The sequence below is a fragment of the Felis catus genome, chromosome D1 (genome assembly GCF_018350175.1).
Source record: "Felis catus isolate Fca126 chromosome D1, F.catus_Fca126_mat1.0, whole genome shotgun sequence".
NCBI lineage: Eukaryota > Metazoa > Chordata > Mammalia > Carnivora > Felidae > Felis > Felis catus.
In genome coordinates, this window is record NC_058377.1 from 109,375,884 (window position 1) to 109,401,754 (window position 25,871).

A 25,871-nucleotide genomic window follows, 5' to 3' on the forward strand; every position below is an offset into this window, starting at 1 on the left:
CCTCTTTTGAAAATGCCACAAAGGCCTCTGCCAAACTCTGATTTTTCACTCTCCATCTAGTTCTAGGACCTCAGCAACATCAGGGAATGTGTTTCCAAAGAATGAATTAATAGCACGAGGGTCCTCCGGGGCAAATGCCTCTCAGGCCCCCTCAGACAGCCCAGCAGTCTCGGAGGGGACAGTTAGCTGACTGAAGGCGGCTGTCCTGGTTTCTACCGCCAGGCCCGACCCTCTCGTGGACAAGCTCGTTGCCACCTCCAGGCGCGGGTTTGGCCTAGGCAGTCAGAATGGGAGGAGCTCTGACTTCCGGCTGAACAAAGTTTTTCCTTGGGTCCGCCGATCCCTGCCCCACCCGGGCCAGAGGCCGTCTCACCGAGTAGGCCTCTAGGCCGCCGACGTTCCCCGCGCGCGTTCCCCCTTCTCCAACCCTTCTTTTCCCCCTCCCCCCGGCAGTGGCGGTTGGTCGCGCGCCGCCGTCCCTTTCCCGCCCCCTCGGCTAACAAGCGGGCTCCAGACCCTCTGGGATTGGCTGCGCCTGAGCGCATCTTCTTTCAGCTTCTCTGATTGGCTGCGGGTCGCGCGGGATGCGGGCCCCGATTGGCTTGGTCAGAGCGCCTGCGCGGCGGGGTTCTCGGTCGCCAGCCATTCCTGGGGAGGACTGCCGGCCGGTCGGACGTGTTGCCTGTCGCTGGAGGAGAGGTCCCGGCTCCCCGGGAAGGCGGCTGCGGCGGCAAAATGAAGATATTCGTGGGAAACGTCGATGGGGCAGATACAACGCCAGAGGAGCTAGCAGCCCTCTTCGCGCCCTACGGCACGGTCATGAGCTGCGCCGTCATGAAACAGTTCGCCTTCGTGCACATGCGCGAGAATGCAGGCGCGCTGCGCGCCATCGAGGCCCTGCACGGCCACGAGCTGCGGCCTGGGCGCGCGCTCGTGGTGGAGATGTCGCGCCCACGGCCTCTTAACACTTGGAAGATTTTCGTGGGCAATGTGTCGGCTGCGTGCACGAGCCAGGAATTGCGCAGCCTCTTCGAGCGCCGCGGACGCGTCATCGAGTGTGACGTGGTGAAAGGTAACGCGGAGGCGCGCGGGGGCGGGGGCGCGGGCGCGCTCTGGGCACTCTGCTTGTTAGCCACGCCCCTTTCCCGGGGGTCGGTCACCGCGCGGTTGGGGAGGGTGGGGAAGTCGCGGGAGCGAGGCCGGAGGTGTTGGGGGCGCGATGGGTAGAGCCACCCTCCTTCCCTGCGGTCCAGGCACCATTCTCCAGATAGGAGGAAGTGGCTCTGGGTGGGTTCGGCGGCCACTGTGAGCCGAGCTACGGGGCCGGGGACGCGCCTGAGAGACTTGCGAGTATACCGGGGGCGCGCCTTCTACTGGTCTCCTGGGCCTGGCACCGAGCGGAAATTGGGAAGTGACGGGCACAAGCCGGATCATGGAGCGGGGAAGATTTCGCCACTTCCCCACTTCCTCTCCAGACGTCGGTCAGAGCAAGGGAAGAGGGAAAAGGTGGGGGCTGATGCCCCAAGGCCACCCTCGTGTTCCCTGCCGATGAATGCTCCCGAGCGGAAGGTAACGGGGCCCTTGGACGTTTCTCGGGCTGGGATTTTTTAGCATTGTGTGGCATGGGTCTACTCATGGGTATATAGTTACTCGTGGGTACAGGAGGGACCCCTTCCGAACCACTTTGGCCTTTCAACATTGTTAGGTGGGTTAGGTGTGGCAACGCTGTATTCCAAGTCCCTCAAACTTGGGTTTGGCTTTTTTTTTTTTTTCCTTGGGATCGATTTTATATGTATATATCTATATCTATATATCTATATCTATATATTTATATCCCACTGTAGATACAGATATATATAAACTGAAAACCCCGACCTTTTGAATGGGGAAGGAGGCTTGTTTTATGAAGGCCTCTTCTCTTTAGCCTTTACTTGCAAGCCCATGCCCTCAGGGCAGTGTTCTTTTATAACTTGGTGATTTTGCAAGGGGGCATATACTCTGTGGCTGAGGGGGACTTGGAGAGGGGTGTGTGAGAGGTCTTCGTTAAACATTGGCTAAACAAATTTACTTGTTCATCGGCTTTGCTGGAGTAGTCTAATTCTTAGGGCAGATCCCCAGTTTGCCTTTTCTTTGAGGAAAATGTATCACTGTAATCTAGGTCTGGCTTCCTTTTTGGGACCCAGTTGACTTTTTTTGTAGTCTAGGTTCCTATCCTGTAAGTTCTTTTTCTTTTATGTTGGCAAGGTTTGGTGGGATCGTCCTTGTGTATGTGGCCAGTCTCTGTTCCTCTTGTGAACAGATCAGAATTAACTTTGCCCTGCCATCTTCAAGGATGCAACCTGGGGGAGTATCTGATGCCCTACTCCTGGTGTTGAATTCATACCTACCCATACTCTGAAAAGTTTTGGGGATAGGAACTAAATGGGTGCAGGTGCCTTTTTCCACCAAGACACTTCATTTGCTGTCCTAATAAGGCATATTTTGGGGGCCATCCCTTGTCCTTTCTGCAGCTGGGGAAGCGTAAAGGGTTGTAGTCTCCACTACTAAGAGCAGTTCTTGTTCTGCATTAATATTGCATTCTATTTTCCTCAACTCAGGTTATGCCAGTCCACGACTCTCCGGAATCGGGCTTTCCTGCTGGGTGCTCTTAAGGCAGGCTGTATGGTGCATTGATTTTTGCTTTGTTTAAAGAGTAGGAAGGACTCCAGATTGGGCATCTGGCCAGGAAACCAGTGGGGGTACATGACTCCTGATGACAGTTCTGTGTTTAATTGACCTACCACATTTCTTTTGCGGTTCTTAGGCAAGATGGCTACTAGATTGGGAGTCTAGAATCTAACATCTGAGGGGGACAGTCTCCATGGAACTCATTGGTCAAGAAACTTGCTTTCAGGTGGTAGAGGAAACTAAAAATTTGCCTGGATTCGCTCTGGACTGATACCAAGTGACAGTGGTGGGGAGGGTGAAGTGTATAACTGCATGTGGTTTGTAGAACTCTTGGCTGACTCCGAGAGAGTGAAAGTTTTGTCTATTTTGTTCTTTTGTAAACACCCAGAAATGTGTTAAACTTCCTCAGTAGTGGTTAGTTGTTATTTGTGGTTATCCTGGTAAGTAACAGAGCTTCTGCTATACTTTGATGTGAGAGACTTTGGGAAAGATTTGACTGTCTTGTCCTCCACTGATGCTTTTCTATTTCTCTGGGGTGAAAGAAAGTGTGGCTTTTAAGTTGGGAATGTAGCAGAAGAGACTGGCTCTGGCTCTATAAAAACACATTTTTCTTGGGTTGGGAATGGGCATTCGATGATCGAGTCCTCTGGTGTTGGCTGTCAGGTCTTTGAAAAGCACAGAAGCTAAAGGTTGCATAAGACAACCAGTTCTATTTCATTTCATAGGGGAAAAACATAGTTGCTTGGTTACCCCTGAAGCTTCTATGTGATTTGATTTATGAAGCAAAAATCTCCGTGGCAACAGTGGAATGTAACCACTCTTCACGGCTATTGGGTGTTCAAAGATGAAGTATGAGAGTTGCTGACAGCTTTAGGAACCATTTAGGCTTCAGGGGAGGTGTGAAAGGCAGAAGAGGAAACTGTTTCCTCTTTTTTTTTTTTTTTTTTTTTTTTCTTGGTGGGTGGCCATTTTTTCCTCCTTTACACAAATCTGTAGGGTAAAGTTAGAGGTTTTTAATTCTTCTCAGGATAGGAAAACTCCTTTTTCTGCCCAAATCAAGAGATGGATGCTTAATTGACTGAGACACTGAGGCGCCACTCTGGATTCTCTTAACTTTGGTTCTAGAGGAATTGTGATGCCACCAGACCAATAGGTGATCTCTGTAAAACATTGCTTGCTCTAGTGCCTTTAAATGCAGTGGATTTCCCTCACAGGTTACTGTTTCTTAAACTAGCTTTCCAGGCAGAGTTCTCTAGGTTTCTGGTTTTTCATCGTCCTAGGAGTAATTGGATTCCTGGGCATCTTTGATAGGGTTAGGTGTTGATTTTGGCTTCTGGCTGTAACAGGGTTAACCCTGATACAATGGAGTCAGCTGGATCACTAAGTCACACTTCTCTTTAATGTCAGGATTAGGAACATTTTGATGTAAATTGGTTATAATTGTATTTGAGGGCTTTAAAAAAAATCAGTTTCTAGAACTCCTCTGGGTGGTAAATTGAAATTGTACATGTGAAATCTCAGTTTTCAAATTTCAACTTGGTTGGCTTCTTAATAAAACCTGGCTAAGGTAGGGAGTAGACAGTGGGATGTCCTGTTGCTCTTGTAAACCCTTTGAAGTTGTTGTTGTTTTTGTTGGGTGTTTTTTTCCCCCTAGTTTGTTCCGGTCTCAGGAATTTGTAGATAGTTTAGCCAGGACTATAATATCATTCATTAATAGTCTCTCACACTGCCTGGAGGTTTTTTTTCCATTTCCCTTAATCTGCCTACAAGCTCCCACTTTTTGTTTGTCCTTGCATTCTCTGGAGGGTCAGCTCAGTCTCTGCTTTTAAAGACATCACTGACCACCAGTATCTATTTTTAACTCCCTCTACCCAAAGTGGAGATGAGAGATCATAAGACAGTTCTAGTACTCTGTGGCTAGGCTGAAAGGAACACTTTTGCCTTAATTGGCAGGTAAGGAATCAGGTTCTAACCATGGAGGTGTGAGGACTGAGAGTTGTGATAGTTGATTTTGTTTTTTTAATCAGTCCTCTCTGGCAGGTTCCAAGTTTGCATGTATAAATGGTATGGTAGCTTTTGTTTTTTATTATTAGAGATAAAAGATAATATTCTGTAGGGAGTGAAGCCTATGGTTATTCCTAGGCCTGGATAATCGTCATAATTCTTTGTTATCATATAGCTATTTATTTTACAAGGTGCTTTTATCTTCTTATTTGAATCTCCTAACTTGGAGGTGGGTAGGACAGATTTGCTAACTCAGCGATATCTGGATCTATAATTGAGGCTTTTAAGTGCCTAACCAAGGATTCCTTTTGCATACCATACTTCTGATTTATGCCTTGTTGATTATTTTTTCATTTCTATGAGAAGCAGGTTGGTGGCATTGCCTCACAAGAAGAAAAATGACTTGCTTTCTGGGAGCAGCCAGAGAGGGCATCCCAGTATGAATCTAGAAATTAGGATGCTTGTTTAGAGGTCGTTTAAAAGCATTTGTTATCTGCAGGAATGGAACCTGGTGATTTCATCTAGGTAGTTTTTCATTTCCTAAATTGATGTGAGATGTTATCTTGGTACTTGGTACTTAAGTAGCCATGGATCCAGATGGGTTTAAGTGCATGGCCTTATTTGCCATGAGCGTGGTCTTGTCATTGTTTTTCAGATCTTGCTTGTACCATTGTGATATGTGATTTTGGACATGAATAAGAATTTCTTCCCACTCCCCTTTCTAAAATTTTCTCCTGTGTGGTAGATGAGTAGGACTTTGAGATCAACATCCTATCTTAAGCTTATATCCCACCACAGTCCATTCAAATCCTGAATGAGGACTTCAGGGGTAACCTATTTAGCAGAGCCTGCAAGCTGCACTTACTGCAATTTCTCACCTTGAAGCTTAAGAAACAAGATCTTTCCTGTAAACTGTCTGTTCTGTGAACAGGAGCCCAAGGGGGTAAGGTATACGTCTGTACTTTGAAGAGGAACCAGTAGAGGATATAACGTAGCCTGGGGGATAGAGGCTTGGGCCTGATCTCAGCCAAGAGGCTCGGTTTCCATTCCCACGCCTCATTGGCTTACATGAGTTCCAGCTTCTCCTTGTAAGTTTGAATTTCTTGTTGTGTTAATATGGTCTTGCTTTATATATTGACTTCTCAGGGATAGACTGGTGTAGTGAAAGGGCAAGGAAGAGCTGGGATTCTGTTCCTGGCTTCAAGACATTGTGATTTAGAGCAAGCCGTACAAATTCTCTGAGCACATTTGTCCACCTGTAAGATGGAGATAATGATGCTTTGCTCTGCGTACCTCACAGGATTGTTGTGAGGCCCAAATGAAGGCCTATGCATGGAAGTACTTTGAGAACAGAAGTACTCTGAAAAAAAAAAAAAAAAAAAAAAAAAAGGAGAGATCACATTGGAGAACGTTAATGAACTGTGCACTGCACTCTAATTTTCTTGATTTAGTTGGACCCTGGGCTGAGATATGGGTCATGCCAAGACATAAGTGGTCATTTCCAGTATTTCAGAGTTAAGCTTCAAAGGTGAGCAATAGTGTTTGGTGACCTTGGGTTAGAGAATGCTAAATAATTGAGTGATCCAGGAACCCTTTCTGTGTTTTGTCTGGTGGTTTATTTACACTCATGAGAGCTGTGAAGATTTTTATCCTGTGTTGCTGTTCATCTTTGCTCTTCTCTCACCAGAGAGTTGAGTTGAGTGATGTGGCAGGGGAACGGGGAGAATAGGGAGAACACGTAGGGAAAGGTGACCACTTGAGGCAGAAGCTTTGTTATGTGGGAACCATGTTTTATGACCTACTCCTGGAGAGGAGGGTTTGGAGGCCTGGAGGTAGCTGGCAACAGCTGGGTGCTGTTGTGTGTCCAGTTTGGGACCCATCAGGTAGCATGCCCTGCCCCCCTAATCGCTAACCCTCTGTCTGCTGCTTTATCAGACTACGCGTTTGTTCACATGGAGAAGGAAGCAGATGCCAAAGCCGCCATCGCGCAGCTCAACGGCAAAGAAGTGAAGGGCAAGCGCATCAACGTGGAACTCTCAACCAAGGGTCAGAAGAAGGGGCCCGGCCTGGCTATCCAGTCTGGGGACAAGACCAAGAAACCAGGGGCTGGGGATACGGCATTCCCTGGAACTGGTGGCTTCTCTGCCACCTTCGACTACCAGCAGGCTTTTGGCAACAGCACTGGTGGCTTTGATGGGCAAGCCCGTCAGCCCACACCACCCTTCTTTGGTCGCGACCGCAGCCCCCTGCGCCGTTCACCTCCCCGAGCCTCCTATGTGGCTCCTCTGACGGCCCAGCCAGCCACCTACCGGGCCCAGCCCTCAGTGTCGTTGGGAGCTGCCTACAGGGCCCAGCCATCTGCCTCTTTGGGTGTCGGCTATCGGACTCAGCCCATGACAGCCCAGGCAGCCTCTTACCGCGCTCAGCCCTCTGTCTCCCTTGGGGCCCCATACAGGGGCCAGCTGGCTAGTCCTAGCTCCCAGTCTGCTGCAGCTTCCTCGCTTGGCCCATATGGTGGAGCTCAGCCCTCGGCCTCAGCCCTCTCCTCCTATGGGGGTCAGCCAGCTGCGGCTTCCTCACTCAATTCCTATGGGGCTCAGGGTTCCTCCCTTGCCTCCTATGGTAACCAGCCATCCTCTTATGGCGCGCAGGCTGCCTCCTCCTATGGGGTTCGTGCGGCTGCCTCCTCTTACAACACCCAGGGAGCAGCTTCCTCCCTAGGCTCCTATGGGGCCCAGGCAGCCTCCTATGGAGCCCAGTCTGCAGCCTCCTCACTTGCTTATGGGGCCCAGGCAGCTTCTTACAATGCCCAGCCCTCGGCCTCTTACAATGCCCAGTCTGCCCCGTATGCTGCACAGCAGGCTGCTTCCTACTCTTCCCAGCCGGCTGCCTATGTGGCACAGCCAGCTACAGCTGCTGCCTATGCCAGCCAACCAGCTGCCTATGCTGCACAAGCCACTACCCCAATGGCTGGCTCCTATGGGGCCCAGCCGGTTGTTCAGACCCAGCTGAATAGTTATGGGGCTCAAGCATCAATGGGCCTGTCAGGCTCCTATGGGGCTCAGTCAGCTGCTGCGGCCACTGGCTCCTATGGTGCTGCAGCTGCCTATGGGGCCCAGCCTTCTGCCACCCTGGCAGCTCCGTACCGCGCTCAGTCGTCAGCCTCATTGGCTGCTTCCTATGCTGCCCAGCAGCATCCCCAGGCTGCTGCCTCCTACCGTGGCCAGCCGGGCAATGCCTACGATGGGGCAGGTCAGCCGTCTGCAGCCTACCTGTCCATGTCCCAGGGGGCCGTTGCCAACGCCAACAGCACCCCGCCGCCCTATGAGCGTACCCGTCTCTCCCCACCCCGGGCCAGCTACGACGATCCCTACAAAAAGGCTGTCGCCATGTCGAAAAGGTACTGTATGCCCCCCCGCCTCTGCCCCCAGCTGGGGCTTAGGGCAAGGGGCTGAGGTTGGCATGGGAGGGAAACTGGAGCCATTGGCCCCTCCTTTGGTCTTCTCTCATCTACTCCCATGGGATGTCCAAAGGCCGAGGGGGGTGATGTCTGTAAACTTTTTTGATCACCAGGGTTCAGGTGGAGCATTAGTGCTCAGCCTGGGGTGGTACCAGCTAGTCAGGCTGGGAAAAGTGTCACCTCTCTAGGCTACCCCAAGTGCCATTGGAGCTACTGCCTGCAAGATTGTGGCCCATAGCCTTTCCCACCGTCTCAAGGATCCTTAAGCCTGTTATGTGGTTGTCCTGGCTTTGGTAGGGTGGGTTTGAAATAGTCCCTTTGGCACTCACTGGCTGAAGGCAAGGTGTATGAGGTGCGTCCACTCTTTGGGAAGTTGGGGACCTTGCTTTCGTCCGCCGTTCTGTCGATAAACAACCAAGGTCTTTCTGTGTAGGGCCCAGGGTGGGGATAATTTGTTTGTGGTTTGGGAATGTAGACCAAAATCTACCTTGGCCAGTTGAGAAGGGAGGGCTTCAGTGGTGGGCTTGGTTTCCCACTGGTTGAACCAGGCTTGATTTCTTGCCCTGGCTAGGGTGATGAGCCTTCGGACAAAATCTTTGTTTGTTGGAGACCAATCTGATCACACCCTCCCTATCCCCATTGGCATCTCCCCCATGCCCACCTGGAGCCCTCCCCTCAATTGTCTCATTCACCAACTGTCTTCTTCTCTCGACTAGGTATGGTTCCGACCGGCGTTTAGCCGAGCTCTCTGATTACCGCCGTTTATCAGAGTCGCAGCTTTCGTTCCGCCGCTCGCCGACAAAGTCCTCGCTGGATTACCGTCGCCTGCCCGATGCCCATTCCGATTACGCACGCTATTCGGGCTCCTATAATGATTACCTGCGGGCAGCTCAGATGCACTCTGGCTACCAGCGCCGCATGTAGGGCCATCCTGGCATGGGGCACCACAGGGAGGGAAGGAGAGGAGAGGTCGGGTAGGGTGCAGGCCCAGGTTATAACCACTGGCCCATACCTCTCCCGTTTGCGGTTTTTCATCCCCTCTACCCTGTGGGCCTTCCCCAGGAGATGATCCTTTTGAGTGTTCGGCAGTAACCTACTTTGTTCCTTCGCCTCAGCAGCAAATCTTGCTACTGGCTCTAGATCTGCGGTTTCCCCTCTCCCCTGCCTCCCATCTCCCCAGGATGGGAATTTCTTTTATGTTTTTATTTTTTCCTGGCTCCCTTTTATTTTTGTGCGCGATATTTAAGGTCGTCTGGATGGGGAAGCAACCTGCAACTGAGGTCGGCGGCGCCTTTTTCTTTTTAGATGTGAGGGAGGCCAGGAAAAGGTTAGCTTAACCATTTCCTGTGCGCCAGTGTGCCAGCAGTCCAGGGGGCCCTGACTTTGTCCCACTATAGACTGTGTTGAGACTGAGTTCCTGTTGGGACGGTCGGTATATGTCCAAATCCCTACTGACCCCCTGATGTTCTAGCTGATGCTGAGTGGCACAGTCCCACATCCCCATCTCCCCAAGTAGGTGGTGTTAGAAAACCTTAATTTTTTTTCCCTTTTGTATGGACTACAAATAAAACTTGGGGCAATTTGCAGTTTGGAAACCTGGTTGTCATTGTCTTGATTGCACTCAGTTTCAGAGAAGCCAGTTTGACATCCAGGAAGACATGACAGCTAAAGGAAAGGCAGCTGGAGAATCCAGGGCAGATGAGGAAAGGGGTTTGAATGTGGGAACTAGTGATTTCCCTGCTGCCCAGAGGGATTTAGGTCATCGTCGTCCCGTTAGTCTGCCATCTTTAGGACTGGAGAGTCCAGACCAAGTTGCTCGGACTTCCTCAGCCCTTAAGTTGAATTAATCACACCAAGTGCAGTAAGTTTATTTGCCCATTTCCCCCTGATTTATCTCCAGTTCGGAAACAACCTGTGCTCCAAGCAGGATGGTTCTGGGGTATGGCTTCTCAAGTGAGAAGTGGGGAAATGGACTGCTTTGGTGCTTCTAAGGCTAGTGGATCCTTCAGGCAGTGGGCTTGAGTGAGTGCTGGAGCTGGGACCCGGAAAGGAGCCAGTAGTGGGGTAAGGGTGGTGTCTGTCTGGTTCTTCCCTGTGGTTGGAGAGAGGAGGAACAGGGACGATTGGAAGCAGGTATGGGGGATATGGCCATAAACCTGGTATTTCGCCTGTTGAACATCACCATGGAGTGTCCTTCCTGCGTCCTGCCAACTTCTGCCATCAGTTCCCTGAGACTTCCCCCGTCTCCATTTGTTAGGGTTTCCAGATGTTTTCTTCCTGGATTTATATTTGAAGGTGTCCTCACAGACTGGAAAGGGGGGTGAGGTACAAGCATAACCCAAGTAGGGATGCTGGGATAGAGTGAGAAATTGAAGATTCTTTCTGTACTTTTATTCTGGGACTGGGGTTGAGAGGACCTGGGCAAAAAAAAAAAAAAAAAAAAAAAAAAAGTTCCAGGGACAAAATGGAGGCTTGGGTTCACCAATAAATGAGTGAACAGAAGACTGGTTGGGTAGGAACCTACTGCTGTTCCTTTGGGAAAGGGGGCTTTAGAGATTTGATTTGGGAGCCTTTTGGGGCAAGGTGGTTTTGGGGAATTGTGTGTGTCAATCAAGTGGAGTTCAGGTGGGTTCTTTTCTGCCTTTCACTGGTTCCTTGGGAACTTGCCTTGTGACAGAGGAGTTTGCCCCAAGTGTTCCCTTCCCTCTGCCCAGTGGGCAAAAAAGCATATGATCTTTATAAGAATGAGCTCTTGTGGATGCTAACTGGGGTAATCTCGGGGGGTGGGGTACTGGGGCCATAGCTCTTTCCTTGCTCTTTCTGCTCACTGCTTTACCTCCAGGTGCTTTGCTGCTCCTTTTCATTTCTGTGAAGGACTGGGAGGGAGTCTGATGGGTTTCTTGTCACTTCTGCAGGGAGGGTGGGGTGATCTGAGGACCAAGCTAACAAACTTAGCTCTGGTTATTACTCTGGAAAGTAGAGGGGTTGGTTGATTACAGGGCTGTGATTGTGGCCTGTGCATTTGTAATATTTCTTTGTCATATGGCTTTCTGTTTTCCTTTCTCCAGTGTGAGGGTTCTGCCACTATTCCAATCCTATGGATCCTGTGAAAAACAGCTTAATGTGCTCTTGGGGCCAGTGTTGATGTTCTTTATTGCAGCCCAAGTTCTTCAGAGTGATGTGGCCTAGATGATCACTCTTAACTGCCTAACATCTTTAGGTCCTGATGCCTTTGCTGCCTCAGCCCTCAAGGTTTTCGTTGTTCAAGCAGAAGAGGTTACAAAGCTAAATCATTTGTCATTCTCTTCTTTCTTGCAGATTGTTTTAAAATTTCCTTCTTTCTCTTTTATTTAAATTACGCCACCTGTGTTAATCCTGTAGCCCACTCTTCATACTTTGCTTTTTGTGGATTTCTGAGTTCTTGGGTCCTATAACTTGGAGATGGTTGGGTTGAGTGAATGGGAGGACATACGTTTAATGGGTGTTTTGGGATAAGAGGGTGGGGAATATGGACTCCCAGGTTTTGCACTCCTGCATCTATCACCTCTACAACTTGACCTTCATTGGAGAAGTTAAAGATGATTTATTCCTGGAATGAGACCACATAGAGGCTTCTGGCCTTGTCAGCCTATTCTCTTCTGAGGTTTGGACCTTGTTTCACATTCTGTCTGGGGTAGGCCTGGGACCCCATCCCTTCTAGTGGAGGTAATGGAAGTATCCTTCAGTGGTCACCCTCTGGGTAGGCTGCTTTTCTAGTCCTGCCCATCAGTTAAGCTTGGCCAAAGTCTGTGTATAGACTGGTGGTTCTCCAGTCATTTTGTCCTATCAAGCCAAGTAAGCTGACCCTAATAGGGGATGACTTGGGTTATAGTGAAAATAATTTCCTAGATTTATGGACTAGTATGATATGTAATCAAAGTTTGGGTAATAGAGAAGATAAGATGTAAAGCAAGTGAAAAATTTATATTGACCTAAATTATAGTTACCTTTAGATCATAAAGGGTAGAATCAAGTTTTCTGGGGGCGGGGGGTAGTTCTTAAAAGTTACTTCAAACATAGTGTAAATCATTTGAAATACTGTGTCTGTAGTGCCAGAAATACAGTATTAAGTAGCTGAGCCCTTGGGCTGACCTTGAATTTATAATGTGGGGAGGCAGGACCTACCTCATTGAACTAGTTACGGTTAATAAGCAATGCTAGGGTAGTGGAAGATAAGGGGCAGTTCCACTAGTTAAAATGTTCTGGAGATGGGATTTGTTTGAATGGAAAATTGACTTGGCACAGAATGACTAGGGGGGTTGGCTGTAAAATCAGGTTTCCTGAGTCTGAATTGTGTTTCTGTCACTTAGTTGTGTAATCTTGGGCCTGTCAGGAACTCTGTCTTAGGTTTTTCATCTATAAAATGGAGATTTTATAGATGAAAACATTTATTGAACACTTGCTAAGCACTGATAAAGTGCTTTTCATACAGTAACTTCATTTAATCTTCATTGCAACCCAAATGCCATTATTTCTAAACCTGTTTTTTAAATGGAGAAATTAAGGCTGTAGATCAAGTAATTTTTCTTTAAATATTCTTTTTTGGGAGGGCACAAGTTGGGGAGGGACAGAGAGGGGGGGAAAGAGGATGGGAAGCGGGCTCTGTGCCAACGGGCTGACAGCAGCGTGCCCAATGTGGGACTCAAACTCATGAACTGGGAGATAGTGACCTGAGCTGAAATTGGACGCTCAACCACTGAACCCCCCAGGTGCCCCTTAAGAAACTTTTCGTAAGATCATACGGTTAGAAAGCAGTAGATCAAGGAATTGAGTCATTTTGAATTGAACTGTCTGTCTAGGACTTTGCTCGTAATCGTTATAATGCCATGGAAAGATCAAATGAGAACATGTGACAAGTGTGGGGCCTCATGTATAGTCACTGCTTATTAAATGCTAGCCGTCTCATAGACCCGAATTAGGACATTCTGGGGAGATTGGGGTGGCCTGGTGGAGCTGTCACACAGCTGAGCAAAGGACTGTGGATGTAGGTGTGAGTGCAGTACATAAGAACAACAACAGTGAAGCAGTGGATTTTTTAAATGAGTGCTGCCTAGGAGTGAAGTAGGCCATGGATCACACCGGTTTTTGTCATGTCCAGTCTCAGGCAACACTGTTCAGTGTCCTGGGATCATATTCTCCTTGGGTATGGAAAAGAAAGGTTAGGGGTAGGGAACCTGCAAAGACATTAAGGGGAGGCTAAGAGTGTAGCTGCCAGTGGGATTGGAGGCTTAGGAAGTTTGCTTGACTGGCTTAGTCAAGGAAGGCCAGTCTGAATATTCCTGGAGAATACTGGTTTTTAATTTGAACTTTTATTAAACCAGTACTCATTTCTGGACAGGAGCCAGTAATTAACATGTATAAATTACACATACCCCAAAAGGTATGAAAGTAATAGCTTGTTTGTTCACATTTGAATGTTTTTCACAGATATCTGTGTTTCCCCCCTAAGTTTGGATTTGTCCCTCATTTCCTTTTCAAGAGCCCAGGCTCCAAGCACTTTTGTCTTTTCAAAATCTGCAGTCAGAATGTATATTTATGCTTGGTTATGACAGATACCTGCTTCCTAGATGACTTTTTGAAGAAGTCAGTTTACCTCTGTGGTGCTTGGTAACCTGATCAGCAAATTAAGAATCAACAAGATGGTATTTACAGTGTCCTGGACAAAGTGCTTTAAAAAAAATTTTTTTTTTAAGTATATTTATTTTTGAGAGAGAATGAGAGTGTGGAAGGGGCAGAGAGGGGGAGAGAGAAAATCCGAAGAACCCCACCAACCATGAGATCATGATCTGAGCCAAAGCCAAGAGTCAGATGCTTAACCTTAGACTGAGCCACCAAGGTGCCCCTGGACAAGGTGCTTTTAAAATACTGCATTCAATCCTATTTTGCATACTTGGGGTGGTAGAAGATTTGGACCAGATGTCTTTAATTTATAAACCTTAAGGGTTGAGTATTAAGCTCCTTTAGTACTCAGTAAAATAGAGTTGGATGGGTGAACATCAGTGTGGAGACAGTCAAACCACAAATGTCTTCTGCCTAAAGCTTCATTTTGCAGCATTTGTCAAACTGGTAATCCTGGTGATGAAAAGCTGTAGCATAGGTTACCCCCTGGCTTTTGGGCACCTGCTTTTTCTGTTTGAGGGAGACTGGAAAGTATACTAGGTGATATGAATCAAGTGCTTGTTTTTAGAACTAAGTGTCCATGATCTTAAGCTGATATTGACTGAAAATCTCGTCATTTCTCCTTTTGGTTTTCAAGAAGTTAACTCCTGCATTCACCCATGTGTTAACTTAGTCAACAAATAATTGGGTGCCTACCATGTTTCAGGTGCATTTCTAACACTGAGGATAGAGTAAGGAAGAAGAAAAGGTCCCTGCCCTCGAACAAATTATTTGATGGGAGGTAGGAGGTAGGAGAAAGAAATGGAATGAACAAATAGGATTTCAAGTGATGGTAAGTATTTGGAAAAATAACAAGAAGTCATGGGATGGAGTTCCAAGGTAGGCTTTTGGAGTAGGAGGATGTCTAGATGGGGTGGCCACTGAAGCACCTGGAGAAAGAACATTCCAGTCTGAATGAACTTGGAACAAAAAGGCCAGTGGGGTGGAGCATAGTATGTATGGGTGGGGTGGGAGTGGGGTGAGGCGAGTGGGGGTTGTTAAAGAGATTAGGAGATTCTGGAAAGAACCAGATCAGGTAGGGTAAGTGAAATTTTTCCAGTGCAGTGTATTTTAAGAAGAGGGGGATGATTTAATGTGCTTTATACAGTTGGATGAGCTTGCAAAATGAAACAAATATAAGTCCACCTTAAAGGCTTTTCAGAAGGTAAATCAAGTAATGAGATTGGGCTGGGGGGGGGGGGGGGGCGGCGGTACTGTGATCTGCAAACTGGCATGGATTGTGATCCTGAGATTTATATTCCCAGTCCTTTCTGCGTTGGACCTGGAGAGATTCCTAGTTTTATAGAGCGAGTTGATCTCATCTTCTTTGGTATTTTGGAAGAAAGTTTATCTCCAGGGCTGTTGGGACACACAGAATTTGGAAGATCAAACTGAAAGGACCTGAGAGGATTTCTATACCAGATGAGTTTCCCTGCAGATTGAATGGTGAACCCCACATGATGCCGGCCCCCTCAAAAGGGCACACACATGCAACTGACTAACATAGAATTGATTTTCTTCGTCACTGATTATATTGCCTTTACTCAGATTCCGTATATAAGAATCCACAATGAAAATGGACCAAGATTAGTGTCGACCACATCTGTAAATGTATTATTTTGATGTTTTTAGGTCCTTTGCTCTTCCCACTCTAGAGTAAGTTCTTGACCGGTTTTCCAGCATTTGGTTCCTGAGTCATGTCAGGTTTTTAAACCCATTTCCATAACTTCAACTCCTTTCTCTTTCTGCCCTCCCTCCCCCTTTGGGGCTGCTGTGGACGGTCGTGTGTTATGTCATCTCCACTCATGATCCCCTTCCTCATAGAGAATTCATTGCTTTTATCATGTTCTTTTCATCCAGCACCTTCCCCACTTCCCTCCTCAAAAGCTGCCTTGCAAAGGGTCATTGCTTGCTCAGTGAGGATGGAATTCTGTGAAGAAGCCAAAGGATGAGAAAAAATGTGATGAGGGAGGCCAGACGCTCTGGCGAATGCTGTTTTGATTGTATTTTGTTTATAGCTTCATGTGATTAGGCTCTTCCCTCTAAGGTCGGTTCTAGGAGTTTAAACCTACAGCTCTGGCCCATGGCACCCAATAAAATAAAACAAAAAACTTCGCTGCTCCAGTTTTTTCTCAGGGTGGGGTGGGGGTGTTTTCAGTCTACGTGGTCACACAGAAACCGTTTCTTCATCTTGGACCCACTTCGGGAGGCTGGTTCCTCGAGGGAACTTGTCTCCTCAGTGCCTCCAAGTAACGCAGCCTCCAACCGGGCTCACTTGGGACCGTTATAACCTAATTGAAGCCGCGCCCATTAACCGTTTCCAGAGTTCCTTTCACCACCCATGACAGTAGCTTTGATCTGGGGGGAGCTCCGGGACTCCGAGGGCTACGGTGTGGCTTCTTGGGCAAAGGAGGAGGTTGGTTCTTCCGGTGGGGACGCTTCGTTAACCTGGCATTTGGGTCTGCGTAAGCTATCGTTCGTAGCATCCTGGCTGCGAAGGGGTGGTGGCTGGGAGTTTAGAGGGAGAAATTTGGAGAAGGCAAAATGGAGCGGGGGATATTGTCAAGATGTGCACGTGTTGATGGCGAAACATTTCGGAAGCTTCACAAAATTGGCGCCACGAAGCTAAAGACCGCCACACCGGAGCCTTAGCTCGCTCCGCCTAATGGCGGGTCGCACCCGGGCGAAGCCCACGTTTGTAGTTCCTCCCTCACGCCGACCTCTTACCCAATCAGTGACTTCGGCTTCGCGAGATAGGCGCTCATTGGCATTCGCGTAAAAGCTCAGGGGTTACTGACGTTTCCACCTCTTCCCGGCCTCTCAGGTAATTGGCGTTGGTGGTAACCAATCAGGAAGAGGAACCACGGGAACGCCTGCCTTTAACTTTACCGAGCAGCCAATCCGGTGGTAGGCTCACCTCCCCTTCTACCCAGAGTCACTGCTGCGGCCGTCGCCATTTTAGCGTTTTGTCAGAAGCGTCTGCGCCGCGAGGAAGAGCCCCTGCTGGTTTCCGTGCGGGTGAGAGACTCCGAGCCCCTTCGTTGCCTGTCTTTTCTCTCTTAAATTTCTTATCTCACTGCTTTGGGCTTCAGGGGTATCCTAGTGGGGTCACGGCCTCCGCACCCGTCTCTGAGAGCCGACCTCGGTGCTGGGCATTGCGCGGTAAGCCTGAAGCAGCCCTTCCCCCACGACCTCCCCCGAGAATACCTTCCTTTATCCCCACATTGCCCTCTACCCGACTTGGCTCGGTTTCCTGCTCTGAGGTTTCCATAGAGATTACCGCGCTCCTTTAGACTTAGAAAAATTGAAACCTGTTTCCAGAATTTTTTAGGCTATGAGACATTGTTGTCTGACTGATGAGTCTGAAGCCCCTTTCTCTGGCCACGCATTTCCCCATCCCGCAGGAGCTCGTAGGACAGCACCCCGACAGAGGCGTTCCCCACTCCTGCACTTCCTGTAGTCTCCTCATGCCTTGCTCTCCGGCTCAGGTCTCCCGTTCACTGCTTCCAAAGGAAACCCTAAAATGAAGCTATTACAAGGCCCACTTTTCCGGAAATGGTGGCTACTTACTCCGTTGCGGGAGGAAGAGCTGATTCACAATTTCAGTAGTCAGTCCAGGCAGCCTGCAGTTAGACCTTTCGTTTTCTGACCTCCCAGTGGATAGAAAAGCCCAGTATCCCCAGCGCGGCATGTATGCTCTCACTTTCATTTCCATTTTCGTTAGAAGCTATCCAACTCTTATCAAACCCTTTGTCTACTAAGGAGTTTTACAGACATTTTCTCATCATTCTAGGGTTCTACACCCGGTATTGTGGCAGGCCTCCTTATTTCCACTTTTCCTTTGATTGTTGTGTGGAGGTAGGAGTGTGAGAGAGGAGAACTGCAAATATTTGCTAGAGTGAAAGGAGGTGGCCGGGGTTTTTTGTTTGTTTTTGTTTTAACTGATGTGAGCCTAAGGTCTTTTGTTAGAAATTTTGTTTCTTCTTACACAGGCTGTGTCGAGATGGTGAAGCTGTTTATTGGTAACCTGCCCCGGGAGGCCACAGAGCAGGAGATTCGCTCACTCTTCGAGCAGTATGGGAAGGTGCTGGAATGTGACATCATTAAGAACTACGGCTTTGTGCACATAGAAGACAAGACGGCGGCCGAGGATGCCATACGCAACCTGCACCACTACAAGCTGCATGGGGTGAACATCAATGTGGAAGCCAGCAAGAATAAGAGCAAAACCTCCACCAAGTTGCATGTGGGCAACATCAGTCCCACCTGTACCAACAAAGAGCTTCGGGCCAAGTTTGAGGAGTATGGTCCAGTCATCGAATGTGACATCGTGAAAGATTATGCCTTCGTGCACATGGAGCGGGCAGAGGATGCAGTGGAGGCCATCAGGGGCCTTGACAACACAGAGTTTCAAGGTGAACCACCCTGTTTGGGAAGAGGGCTGAACACAGCCTGTGTGCAGAAAATAGGTTGGATAAGTAAGGGGAGGGGTTTGGGGGTACAAATAGAGCTGTTGGCTGGCTGATGGTGAATCATTGCGGGTGATATACTTAAAATGGAGAATGCATGGGAATTCGAGGCTTTAACTTAGACCAGTCCCTTTGGGAAAACACCCGTGGCTTTAGTTTGGAACTCTTAAGGCTTTTATGTCTATTAGTGCAGAAGTTTTTTCCTTTGATTTTCCCACTTATCTTTTTTTCCTTCCCTTTTTCTTGATAGTAGAGCACATTTTAGTGGTTCACTCTGAATTTATTGCCTCAGCCCAGTATCAGCCTTATGCCTTATTTTACATATGAAGAACCTGACAAACCCAAAAGCGTCTTAACACTTTTGGGGAGCAGAATCCCTGGTAAGCTCCCCCACCTCATCCCAACTCCTAACTTCCCAGCGAAGGTAATTAGTTATTAAATAACTAGTGTTGAGATAACTAGTGTTTTTAAAGGGCTATCGCTCTTGTTCCTTTTCAGTTATGCTTGTACCAAGAGGTTCTGTTTTGAGGATGAGGTCACTCCAGAATAAAAGTCTGATTTCAGGAGTTGCTGAGGAGGGGATATTGGGGTTTGGGGGCAATAATGGCAATGTCTTTTCACTGTTTGAGGGTGGACTCAACATCCTTGGTGAGTAGAGCCCTTAGATGGGTGTTATCTTAGAGCCTTGACTAGATTGTTAGTGTACCTAGAGGGCAGTATGAGTGATGGTATGGATTGTTGCTTTATTTGGAAAGTTTTATCTTTTCTTAGTTTGAGTTCTGAGCTCCTGTGGCAAGAGTGGCAATCAGGAAGGGTGAGTGTGGTAACCATGGTGAGTTGCTAATTTTTCTTCCATCCCACCATCCTCTTGTGTCCCCCGTAGCAAAAAAGCTTTTTCCCTTTGATTGTAACTACTTCCAAATTACGGGGTAGTCCTATAATTCCTTGCTACATTTTTAAACTGTATTCCAACCTTTTTAGCCCCAAACAAGGTAGTTACTGCTTCCTTTTCTGAGTACTCTCTTGTTAAGTCATTGCTCCTGTTTTGTGTGTTTATTTCCCTTAGATTGGACCTTTCTTAGAGCTGGAGGTCCAGTCGTTCTCCCAACTTAACAGTGCACTGTGTCGTGGGTATTGCTGTGCATTATTAAAGAAAAGTGTCACTAGTCTCTCAGGTCTAGTTTGTTTTTCTTTTTTAATTGGTAAGTTGAGAATTAACTTGCTGCCAACAACTTAATTGGGAGCAAAGGCTGCTTTTGTGGAGGGTTTGTGGTATAATACCTAATTTTTGGACCCTCTTCTCCACTTCAATCCAGTCATAGAGTGGGTGGTAGCTTCTGATTGTAGCAGGTACATGTGTAGCAGGAGACCAGTGTGTACTGACTCAGGACAACCTGTCCTTATGCATAACTCTTGAGTATGAACTGTAGGCTCTGTGGTGCTATTTCTGCTTATTTATATTTTAATTACTTAGTATTAGTTATTCTCCTTAGTATTGTCTAGTAGAGTTCTATGTGTATATGGAGCAACGGAATTTATTAAGATGGTTTTTCAGTTTCTCAGTGTTGGGTGTATTCTCTATTGTTTGCCCATTTTAAAGATCTCTATTGTAGATATTTTTAAAGGTTTAGTTTCTTTTCCTGGTTTTGGAATTGACGCATCCTTAGATCAGGGCATTAGTTAACGACCTTAATGTCATGAATGTGCTTGTTTAGTTCCTTGGTTGCACCTGTTTTCTCTGGTTTTGTTAGGTGCCAAGGTGGCCCCGAGGGCAAATACCAGAGGGACATAGTGAGCACTTTAAAGCATTTCAGTACTTAATTGTGTATCTAAGCTTCTAACCTGCAGTCTATCTACACTTAGATGTAATGTTTACAACAGGATTTTTTGGGGGTAGTTTGATCCTTCCACCTCCCTTTTCCTTCTCTAGCTTCCCAGGGCTTTAATTTTGCATGTGAAATTGTCTATTTACCGATTCTGTAATGTTGTATGAGTAGATGATCTATCTGTTGACTCTCCTCTGCTTGTAACCATTCACTTTATCATCTGCATGTTTTGGTATACTAGCCAATTGCATTGGAAGTTTTTCCTGGAATTTTGCTTACCAATAAATTGGTAGATCATGTTAGGTCAAAGCTGTTCCTGCGAAAAGATTTAAACCTTAAGTTTCTTCAGAAAAGTGTCTTTTGTTAAGTTTTCAGAAGTAATATTTTTTTATTTCTAGAATATAAATTGTAATATTCAGCAAAAAGTAGTATTTAGTGTGTGTTCTTACCATCTTTCAGATCCCTAGTTTAAGGAGAAAAAGTGCTTTAGTCTTGTTAATGAATTATTTGATCCACTAATACTACTGGTTATTCTCCCCATTTTTCTCATCTCCCTCCCCTTTTTCTTCCATGTTTTTCATAATCTTTTTAAAAATTTAGGCATTTTGTGAATTGCCTGTCCTATTTCCTTAGACCTTATCAGGAAGTCCCTAAAGTTGTCAGATTGTAAAGAATCGTTGTTAGAATGAATATCAGGACCAACAATTTAAAGGACTCTGTTAAAGGGGAAGGCAGTCCTTCAATGCATATGATTGTCCCTTTTCCCCCATTTCACGAGTGATTTTCCCACAAATCTTGAAACTTGCTTATCACATTCAGTCATGGATCAGGTCTGGGTTATATTCTTTATCAGTGGTAACTTTCAGGTCTTACTCTCTTTGATTTTTGGAGTGGGGAACTGGCCTTTGTAGTGTCCTGCTTAATGAAGTCAGTCTTGATGGTGAAGATTGGAAATGTGAGAGTCTTGTGGAGCACTCATACAGTTTCTTTTGTCATTGGGCTATTATTGTTCAGGGTAGTTTTTGTCTAGTTACTTGGCAAAGGATGAGGTGCTTATTATTGGGCTCAAGCTTTAAACTAGTGTTAGAGCTGAAACATTTCTTCATCTTACTGATCTTTGCCTCTAAACAGGTCATTGTATTGAATTTACGTAGTGGACTTTTTTTTTTTTTTTTAACTTAAAAAAAAAAAATCTTTTGGCAAGGAATCCTGCATTAGTGTTGTCTAAGTAAAGCCATTGCTATGACCAGTGTCTGGGGTAGGGGCGGGGGCTATGACTAAGAGTGATAGCAACCCTTCTTGCGTCTGTTTCTTCAAGGCAAACGAATGCACGTGCAGTTGTCCACCAGCCGGCTTAGGACTGCGCCCGGGATGGGAGACCAGAGCGGCTGCTATCGGTGCGGGAAAGAGGGGCACTGGTCCAAAGAGTGTCCGATAGATCGTTCTGGCCGAGTGGCAGACTTTACCGAGCAATATAATGAGCAATATGGAGCAGTGCGTACACCTTACACCATGAGCTATGGGGATTCATTGTATTACAACAACGCGTACGGAGCGCTCGATGCCTACTACAAGCGCTGCCGTGCTGCCCGGTCCTATGAGGCAGTGGCAGCTGCAGCTGCCTCTGCCTATAATTACGCAGAGCAGACCCTGTCCCAGCTGCCACAAGTCCAGAACACAGCCATGGCCAGTCACCTCACCTCCACCTCTCTCGATCCCTACGATAGACACCTGTTGCCGACCTCAGGAGCTGCTGCTGCTACAGCTGCTGCTGCTGCAGCAGCCGCTGCTGCTGTTACTGCAGCTTCCACTTCATATTACGGGCGGGATCGGAGCCCCCTGCGTCGCGCTACAGCCCCAGTCCCCACTGTTGGAGAGGGCTACGGTTACGGGCATGAGAGTGAGTTGTCCCAAGCTTCGGCGGCCGCGCGGAATTCCTTGTACGACATGGCCCGGTATGAGCGGGAGCAGTATGCGGATCGGGCGCGGTATTCAGCTTTTTAAAGCTTGAGGTGAGAGCGGTGGGTGTCCCCTGTTCTGGTTTTGCCATCCCTCCTGCAGCCTACAGGCTCCAGTTAGGCTGCCTGCTTGCTTGCTTTTGCGGGGTTAGGGTAAGGTTACTACTAGCATGGCAGAGACTAGGGGAAGTCCTTAATTACTTAACTTTTTGAAATATATAAACATCCTTAGCCCTCATGGCTACTTTTCCAGGGCTCCTAGTATTGGGAGTCAATCTGATGCTATTTGTGCCTGGAAAAATGAAGAATGGTGTGATGAATGTTGGATCACACCTATGTGCTGTAATTGAACTGAACCTGGGACCCATTTATTCAGAATGAGGTGTGCTGTTTCTCAGAGCCTTTGTTGAATTCCTAGGTGTGTGACATTATTAAGGTTTGTAAGTTTCCTGTTCTGCTTTGTGCTATGTGAAAGGTCTGATATGACCTAGAGTAATATAAAATCCATAACTAGTTAACTAGTCATCACTGCTCAGGTCCCTGTTACTGTGAAGACTATCCAGGTGGCATCATCTTAATCTTGAAGCAGCGTTTTCTGACATTCCTGAACAGTTCACTCCCTATGAGCTTTAGAGAAAAAACTTCTTTGATGGTAAGTTGGGGCAGAGAGAAGAAAAGGTATCTTTTAGTTTATAAAGCTTTCAATAAGGAGTCTGAGGCATAGACTCAAATCCAACTTCTCCACTCAGCTCAGATTTATTCCCTGAATAGAGTGCCCACCCTATTGCTCTATCTTTGAATCTGTCCTATAAAAGAACCTGTTTACTCTGTTCAATTTTTTTTTTTTTTAAACTGTCCCACAGAGTTCTGGTGGACATCCTTTCTGCTTCTTCAAGGTATATGGTGATATAAATATGAATGAACACCAGGGTTGGGAGCTTTGCCTTAAGCAAATTACTCCCTTCATCTTCCCACTAGTTATGGGCATTTAATACTCTTGAACCAGCTCTACCTTGAGTCCTCTGGCTTTTTCCTATACTATACATTTTGAGCCTCATGATCCATTTGGCTCTACTTGAGTATATTCTTTGTGATACTTGCCAGCTTTGGGCTCTAGGTGTTTTTGAGATTGCTGTTGTATTAAATGGTGATTCTCAGATACCCTTTGTTTTGGGGGAACCCCCAGTTCTCAGTGTGTCCCAGACATTACCATTGATCTGTAATTTTGTAGTGTCAGGGTGAGTGATATTCTGTCATCTTTTAGTTAAGGCAGAAGGTATGTGACTTGCCAGAGATTATTGGATAGGAAATCACTGGTAGGGCTGGAAAAGAAACGTGAATGACTTGATATGTAGATTACATATGCCCTCTACTACATTCTTTAGTTTCTTCCCTAGGCAGAGTTGGATGCCCTCAGGTCTTAAAGATTGTTCAGTTGATGCTACTTTGACTAGACCTGGAATGATTTTTAACTTGGACCTTGGTACTAAACCCAGATTCAAACATACTTTTGACTTTTACCCCAGAGAGCTAATTGGAACCTTTTTTTTTTTTTTTTTTTTTTTCCTGCCCTCCAGTGACAATTTGGGACATGGAATTACCTTTTCTGAGGAATGCTGATGTTAACATCAAGAGAAATGAATTATCTTTGCCTACACTCATCAAAGAATATTTGCTGTTTAATTTAGAGAAGGACCTCAGTCTGGGATTGCTTGACCTTCCCAGTTTCTCTCTGGTTCTTTAAGCTCATTTACTTTTAGAGATTATTGTGATACTGGGGATGGGTACAAGTAAACTTAAAAGGAGTGTCAAGTTACCAGACTTTGTAAAGATGTTCTTTGAAGTTTTAAGTAGGAAGCCCTTTTGAGCTTTGCTGTAAAGCCCCTGTATTGTGCTCTCTTGCAGGTGGGATGTGTGTGGGCTGAAATTCCGAGCTGCGGTTGTGCATGAGAATACACCCTTCGTGGTACCCCATCTCCGGGACGTTCTCGGCTCTGTACGTTCAGTCCCTCAGGAACCGTGGACCTTAATTTACCTTGCTAAATTCAGACCACCTCTTCCTTTCCTCTTTCCTGCCCATTTTCCTGTTCTTCCTGTTCTTCAATACTTCTGTAGTTTCCCATTTATGTTCTGTTCTCCCAGCAGGCCTCATTGCGTGCAGAAACTGTGGTGGGGGGTGTGCTGTCTCCCTGCCTCCTGCTTCCGGTGGGTGTTGGACTTGGGAATGACCTTGGTGAGAGTGTCACTGCTCCTGAGTCTTTTTGGCCCAAAGGCTTGTGGCGGGTAGACACATAGAGTTGGATCACTTTTTTTTTTCCAGTGAAATAAATGGTTTTTCAACTTAGGGCATGTGTGCTTTGAGAGCGTTCTTGCTTGGGCTTGTGTCTGGGTTCTTTATTTGTCCCTGGAAGAGAAGGGGTGGGTATAAAGTTTGACATTTCAGCCCTGGGTGAACATCACTGCAGTTACTTTTTTTTATTGTAGATAGGTCTTAAAGGTGCCAAAGGAAGAACCCAGGCAGGTAGCTTTATTCCAGTAAAGACTTCCTTCCACTAGTCCACCTTTGTAATGAAACCAACCACTTGGTCGTGGTTTCAAGATGTCAGTCTTTCCTTGCTTGAGAAATAAATCCTCACCCACCTCTTAATACCATTTCAACCACTTAGTCAATACATCTAGTTTGATTTATTTCCAAGATAGAATTCTAGGAAAAGGAAGTATTTGAGGGAATAGGAGATGAGCTTTCAGTTTTCGTGCCATATGGAAAAACAAAGTTGTGGCTCTGTCAGCATTCTGCTGCTACCCTAGGCCAGTAAGTAACACTTTTTGATGCCTCTCACCATCTATTTTTATAGTTGTGCTAAAATCCAAAGAGTGCCCTGAATGGTCCCACTAGCACCTTGTTACTTGTAGTTACAGCCTTTCAAATGATTGGCACAGAAACAGAACCCAGCAGCGAGCTTTAGATTGTTCAATAATGAGCATGGGGGTGAGTGCAAAGAAGAACCACTGCCTCTTAGTTCCACGGTTCAACAGATGGTCTTCCAGACTGTGTTGTTTTTTTTTTTGTCTGTACCTTGGTTCCAGTTTTAACATACATAGTAGGCCTGGATGTAGGATATTTTCTAGAATCATTCACTCAACAAATAGTACCTACCATATGCCTTTTGGAAAGGTGGGTTGTGGTGATGGGAGATCAGAAAAAGGATCTGGTCTTTAGTTGGGTGATTTCTCAGATTTTTCTGCCTAAGCTTGTACCATACTGGTTCTAATTGGTAGTTGGCCAAAATGGAAATAATTGTAGGGATACAACTTGTAACTACTAAATGTTTGCTCTGTGTGAAACCCCGTGATTGGTCTTTTATGCGTTACTCCATTTAATCCAGTAACCATTTTTCTGTCAATTAAAATATTTTATTTCTCTCTTATCCTCAAAACATAATTGCTAGTGATTAAGATAGCAGTTCCAAGAAAACTATTGGTCGAGTTAAGGGGATTAGGGATGGGAAGAGTTACTAGCTCCTACAGATGAGAAGTGGTCAATAACAAGATTATGAGTAAAGTCTAAGTACTTTTGTCTTGCATTTGTCTTTGTTAATCTTTGGGTAGGTTGGTTTTCTTCCAGTGCCACTTTTTAGAGGGTGGTGCCCACTTTGATCCCTTTTACTCTGAAAAGATGGACCCATCACTCTTTGGTACAGCTATAGATACACCCTTTGGTCTGATAAGTGGAGTTGGAAAGTTTAAAAAGATAGAGACTAACAGTATTCATTGAAGGAGTAATTTGATT

The 25,871-nt window shown here is 46.5% G+C and overlaps 2 protein-coding genes across 8 annotated transcripts; both read left to right on the top strand.

Annotated features, from left to right (window-relative positions):
- The first annotated feature begins 607 nt into the window (after positions 1-607).
- Positions 608-16,790, top strand: RBM14 (RNA binding motif protein 14). 5 transcript variants are annotated; one of them, XM_045039581.1, is made up of 3 exons: positions 611-1,072; positions 6,607-6,717; positions 16,653-16,790. In XM_045039581.1, the coding sequence occupies exons 1-3, from the start codon at positions 736-738 to the stop codon at positions 16,670-16,672; spliced, it is 468 nt and encodes a 155-aa protein (XP_044895516.1). In that variant the 5' UTR covers positions 611-735; the 3' UTR covers positions 16,673-16,790. The 5 variants fall into 5 exon arrangements, with proteins under 5 accessions (XP_011285343.1, XP_044895516.1, XP_011285341.1 ...); XM_011287039.4 differs by lacking the exon at positions 16,653-16,790 and adding an exon at positions 8,848-9,019; XM_011287038.4 differs by lacking the exon at positions 16,653-16,790 and adding an exon at positions 8,848-9,726 and having other exon boundaries at positions 615-1,072; positions 6,607-8,071.
- On the top strand, positions 16,714-24,425 carry LOC101088520 (RNA-binding protein 4). 3 transcript variants are annotated; one of them, XM_045039582.1, is made up of 5 exons: positions 16,714-16,846; positions 17,821-18,243; positions 21,442-21,520; positions 21,851-22,135; positions 23,987-24,108. In XM_045039582.1, the coding sequence occupies exons 2-4, from the start codon at positions 17,832-17,834 to the stop codon at positions 22,125-22,127; spliced, it is 768 nt and encodes a 255-aa protein (XP_044895517.1). In that variant the 5' UTR covers positions 16,714-16,846; positions 17,821-17,831; the 3' UTR covers positions 22,128-22,135; positions 23,987-24,108. The 3 variants fall into 3 exon arrangements, with proteins under 3 accessions (XP_044895517.1, XP_003993736.1, XP_006937614.1); XM_003993687.5 differs by having other exon boundaries at positions 21,442-22,135; XM_006937552.4 differs by lacking the exons at positions 21,442-21,520; positions 21,851-22,135 and having other exon boundaries at positions 23,987-24,425.
- The last annotated feature ends 1,446 nt before the right edge of the window (positions 24,426-25,871 follow it).

What these genes read in the sequence shown, in the direction of transcription:
- RBM14 (XM_011287038.4), top strand. Translation starts at nt 736, where the DNA reads ATGAAGATATTCGTGGGAAACGTCGATGGGGCAGATACAACGCCAGAG. An exon ending in CGAGTGTGACGTGGTGAAAG is followed by an intron (nt 1,073 to 6,606) that starts GTAACGCGGAGG and finishes CTGCTTTATCAG; the next exon opens with ACTACGCGTTTGTTCACATG. An exon ending in GCTGTCGCCATGTCGAAAAG is followed by an intron (nt 8,072 to 8,847) that starts GTACTGTATGCC and finishes TCTCTCGACTAG; the next exon opens with GTATGGTTCCGACCGGCGTT.
- LOC101088520 (XM_003993687.5), top strand. Translation starts at nt 17,832, where the DNA reads ATGGTGAAGCTGTTTATTGGTAACCTGCCCCGGGAGGCCACAGAGCAG. An exon ending in TGACAACACAGAGTTTCAAG is followed by an intron (nt 18,244 to 21,441) that starts GTGAACCACCCT and finishes TGTTTCTTCAAG; the next exon opens with GCAAACGAATGCACGTGCAG.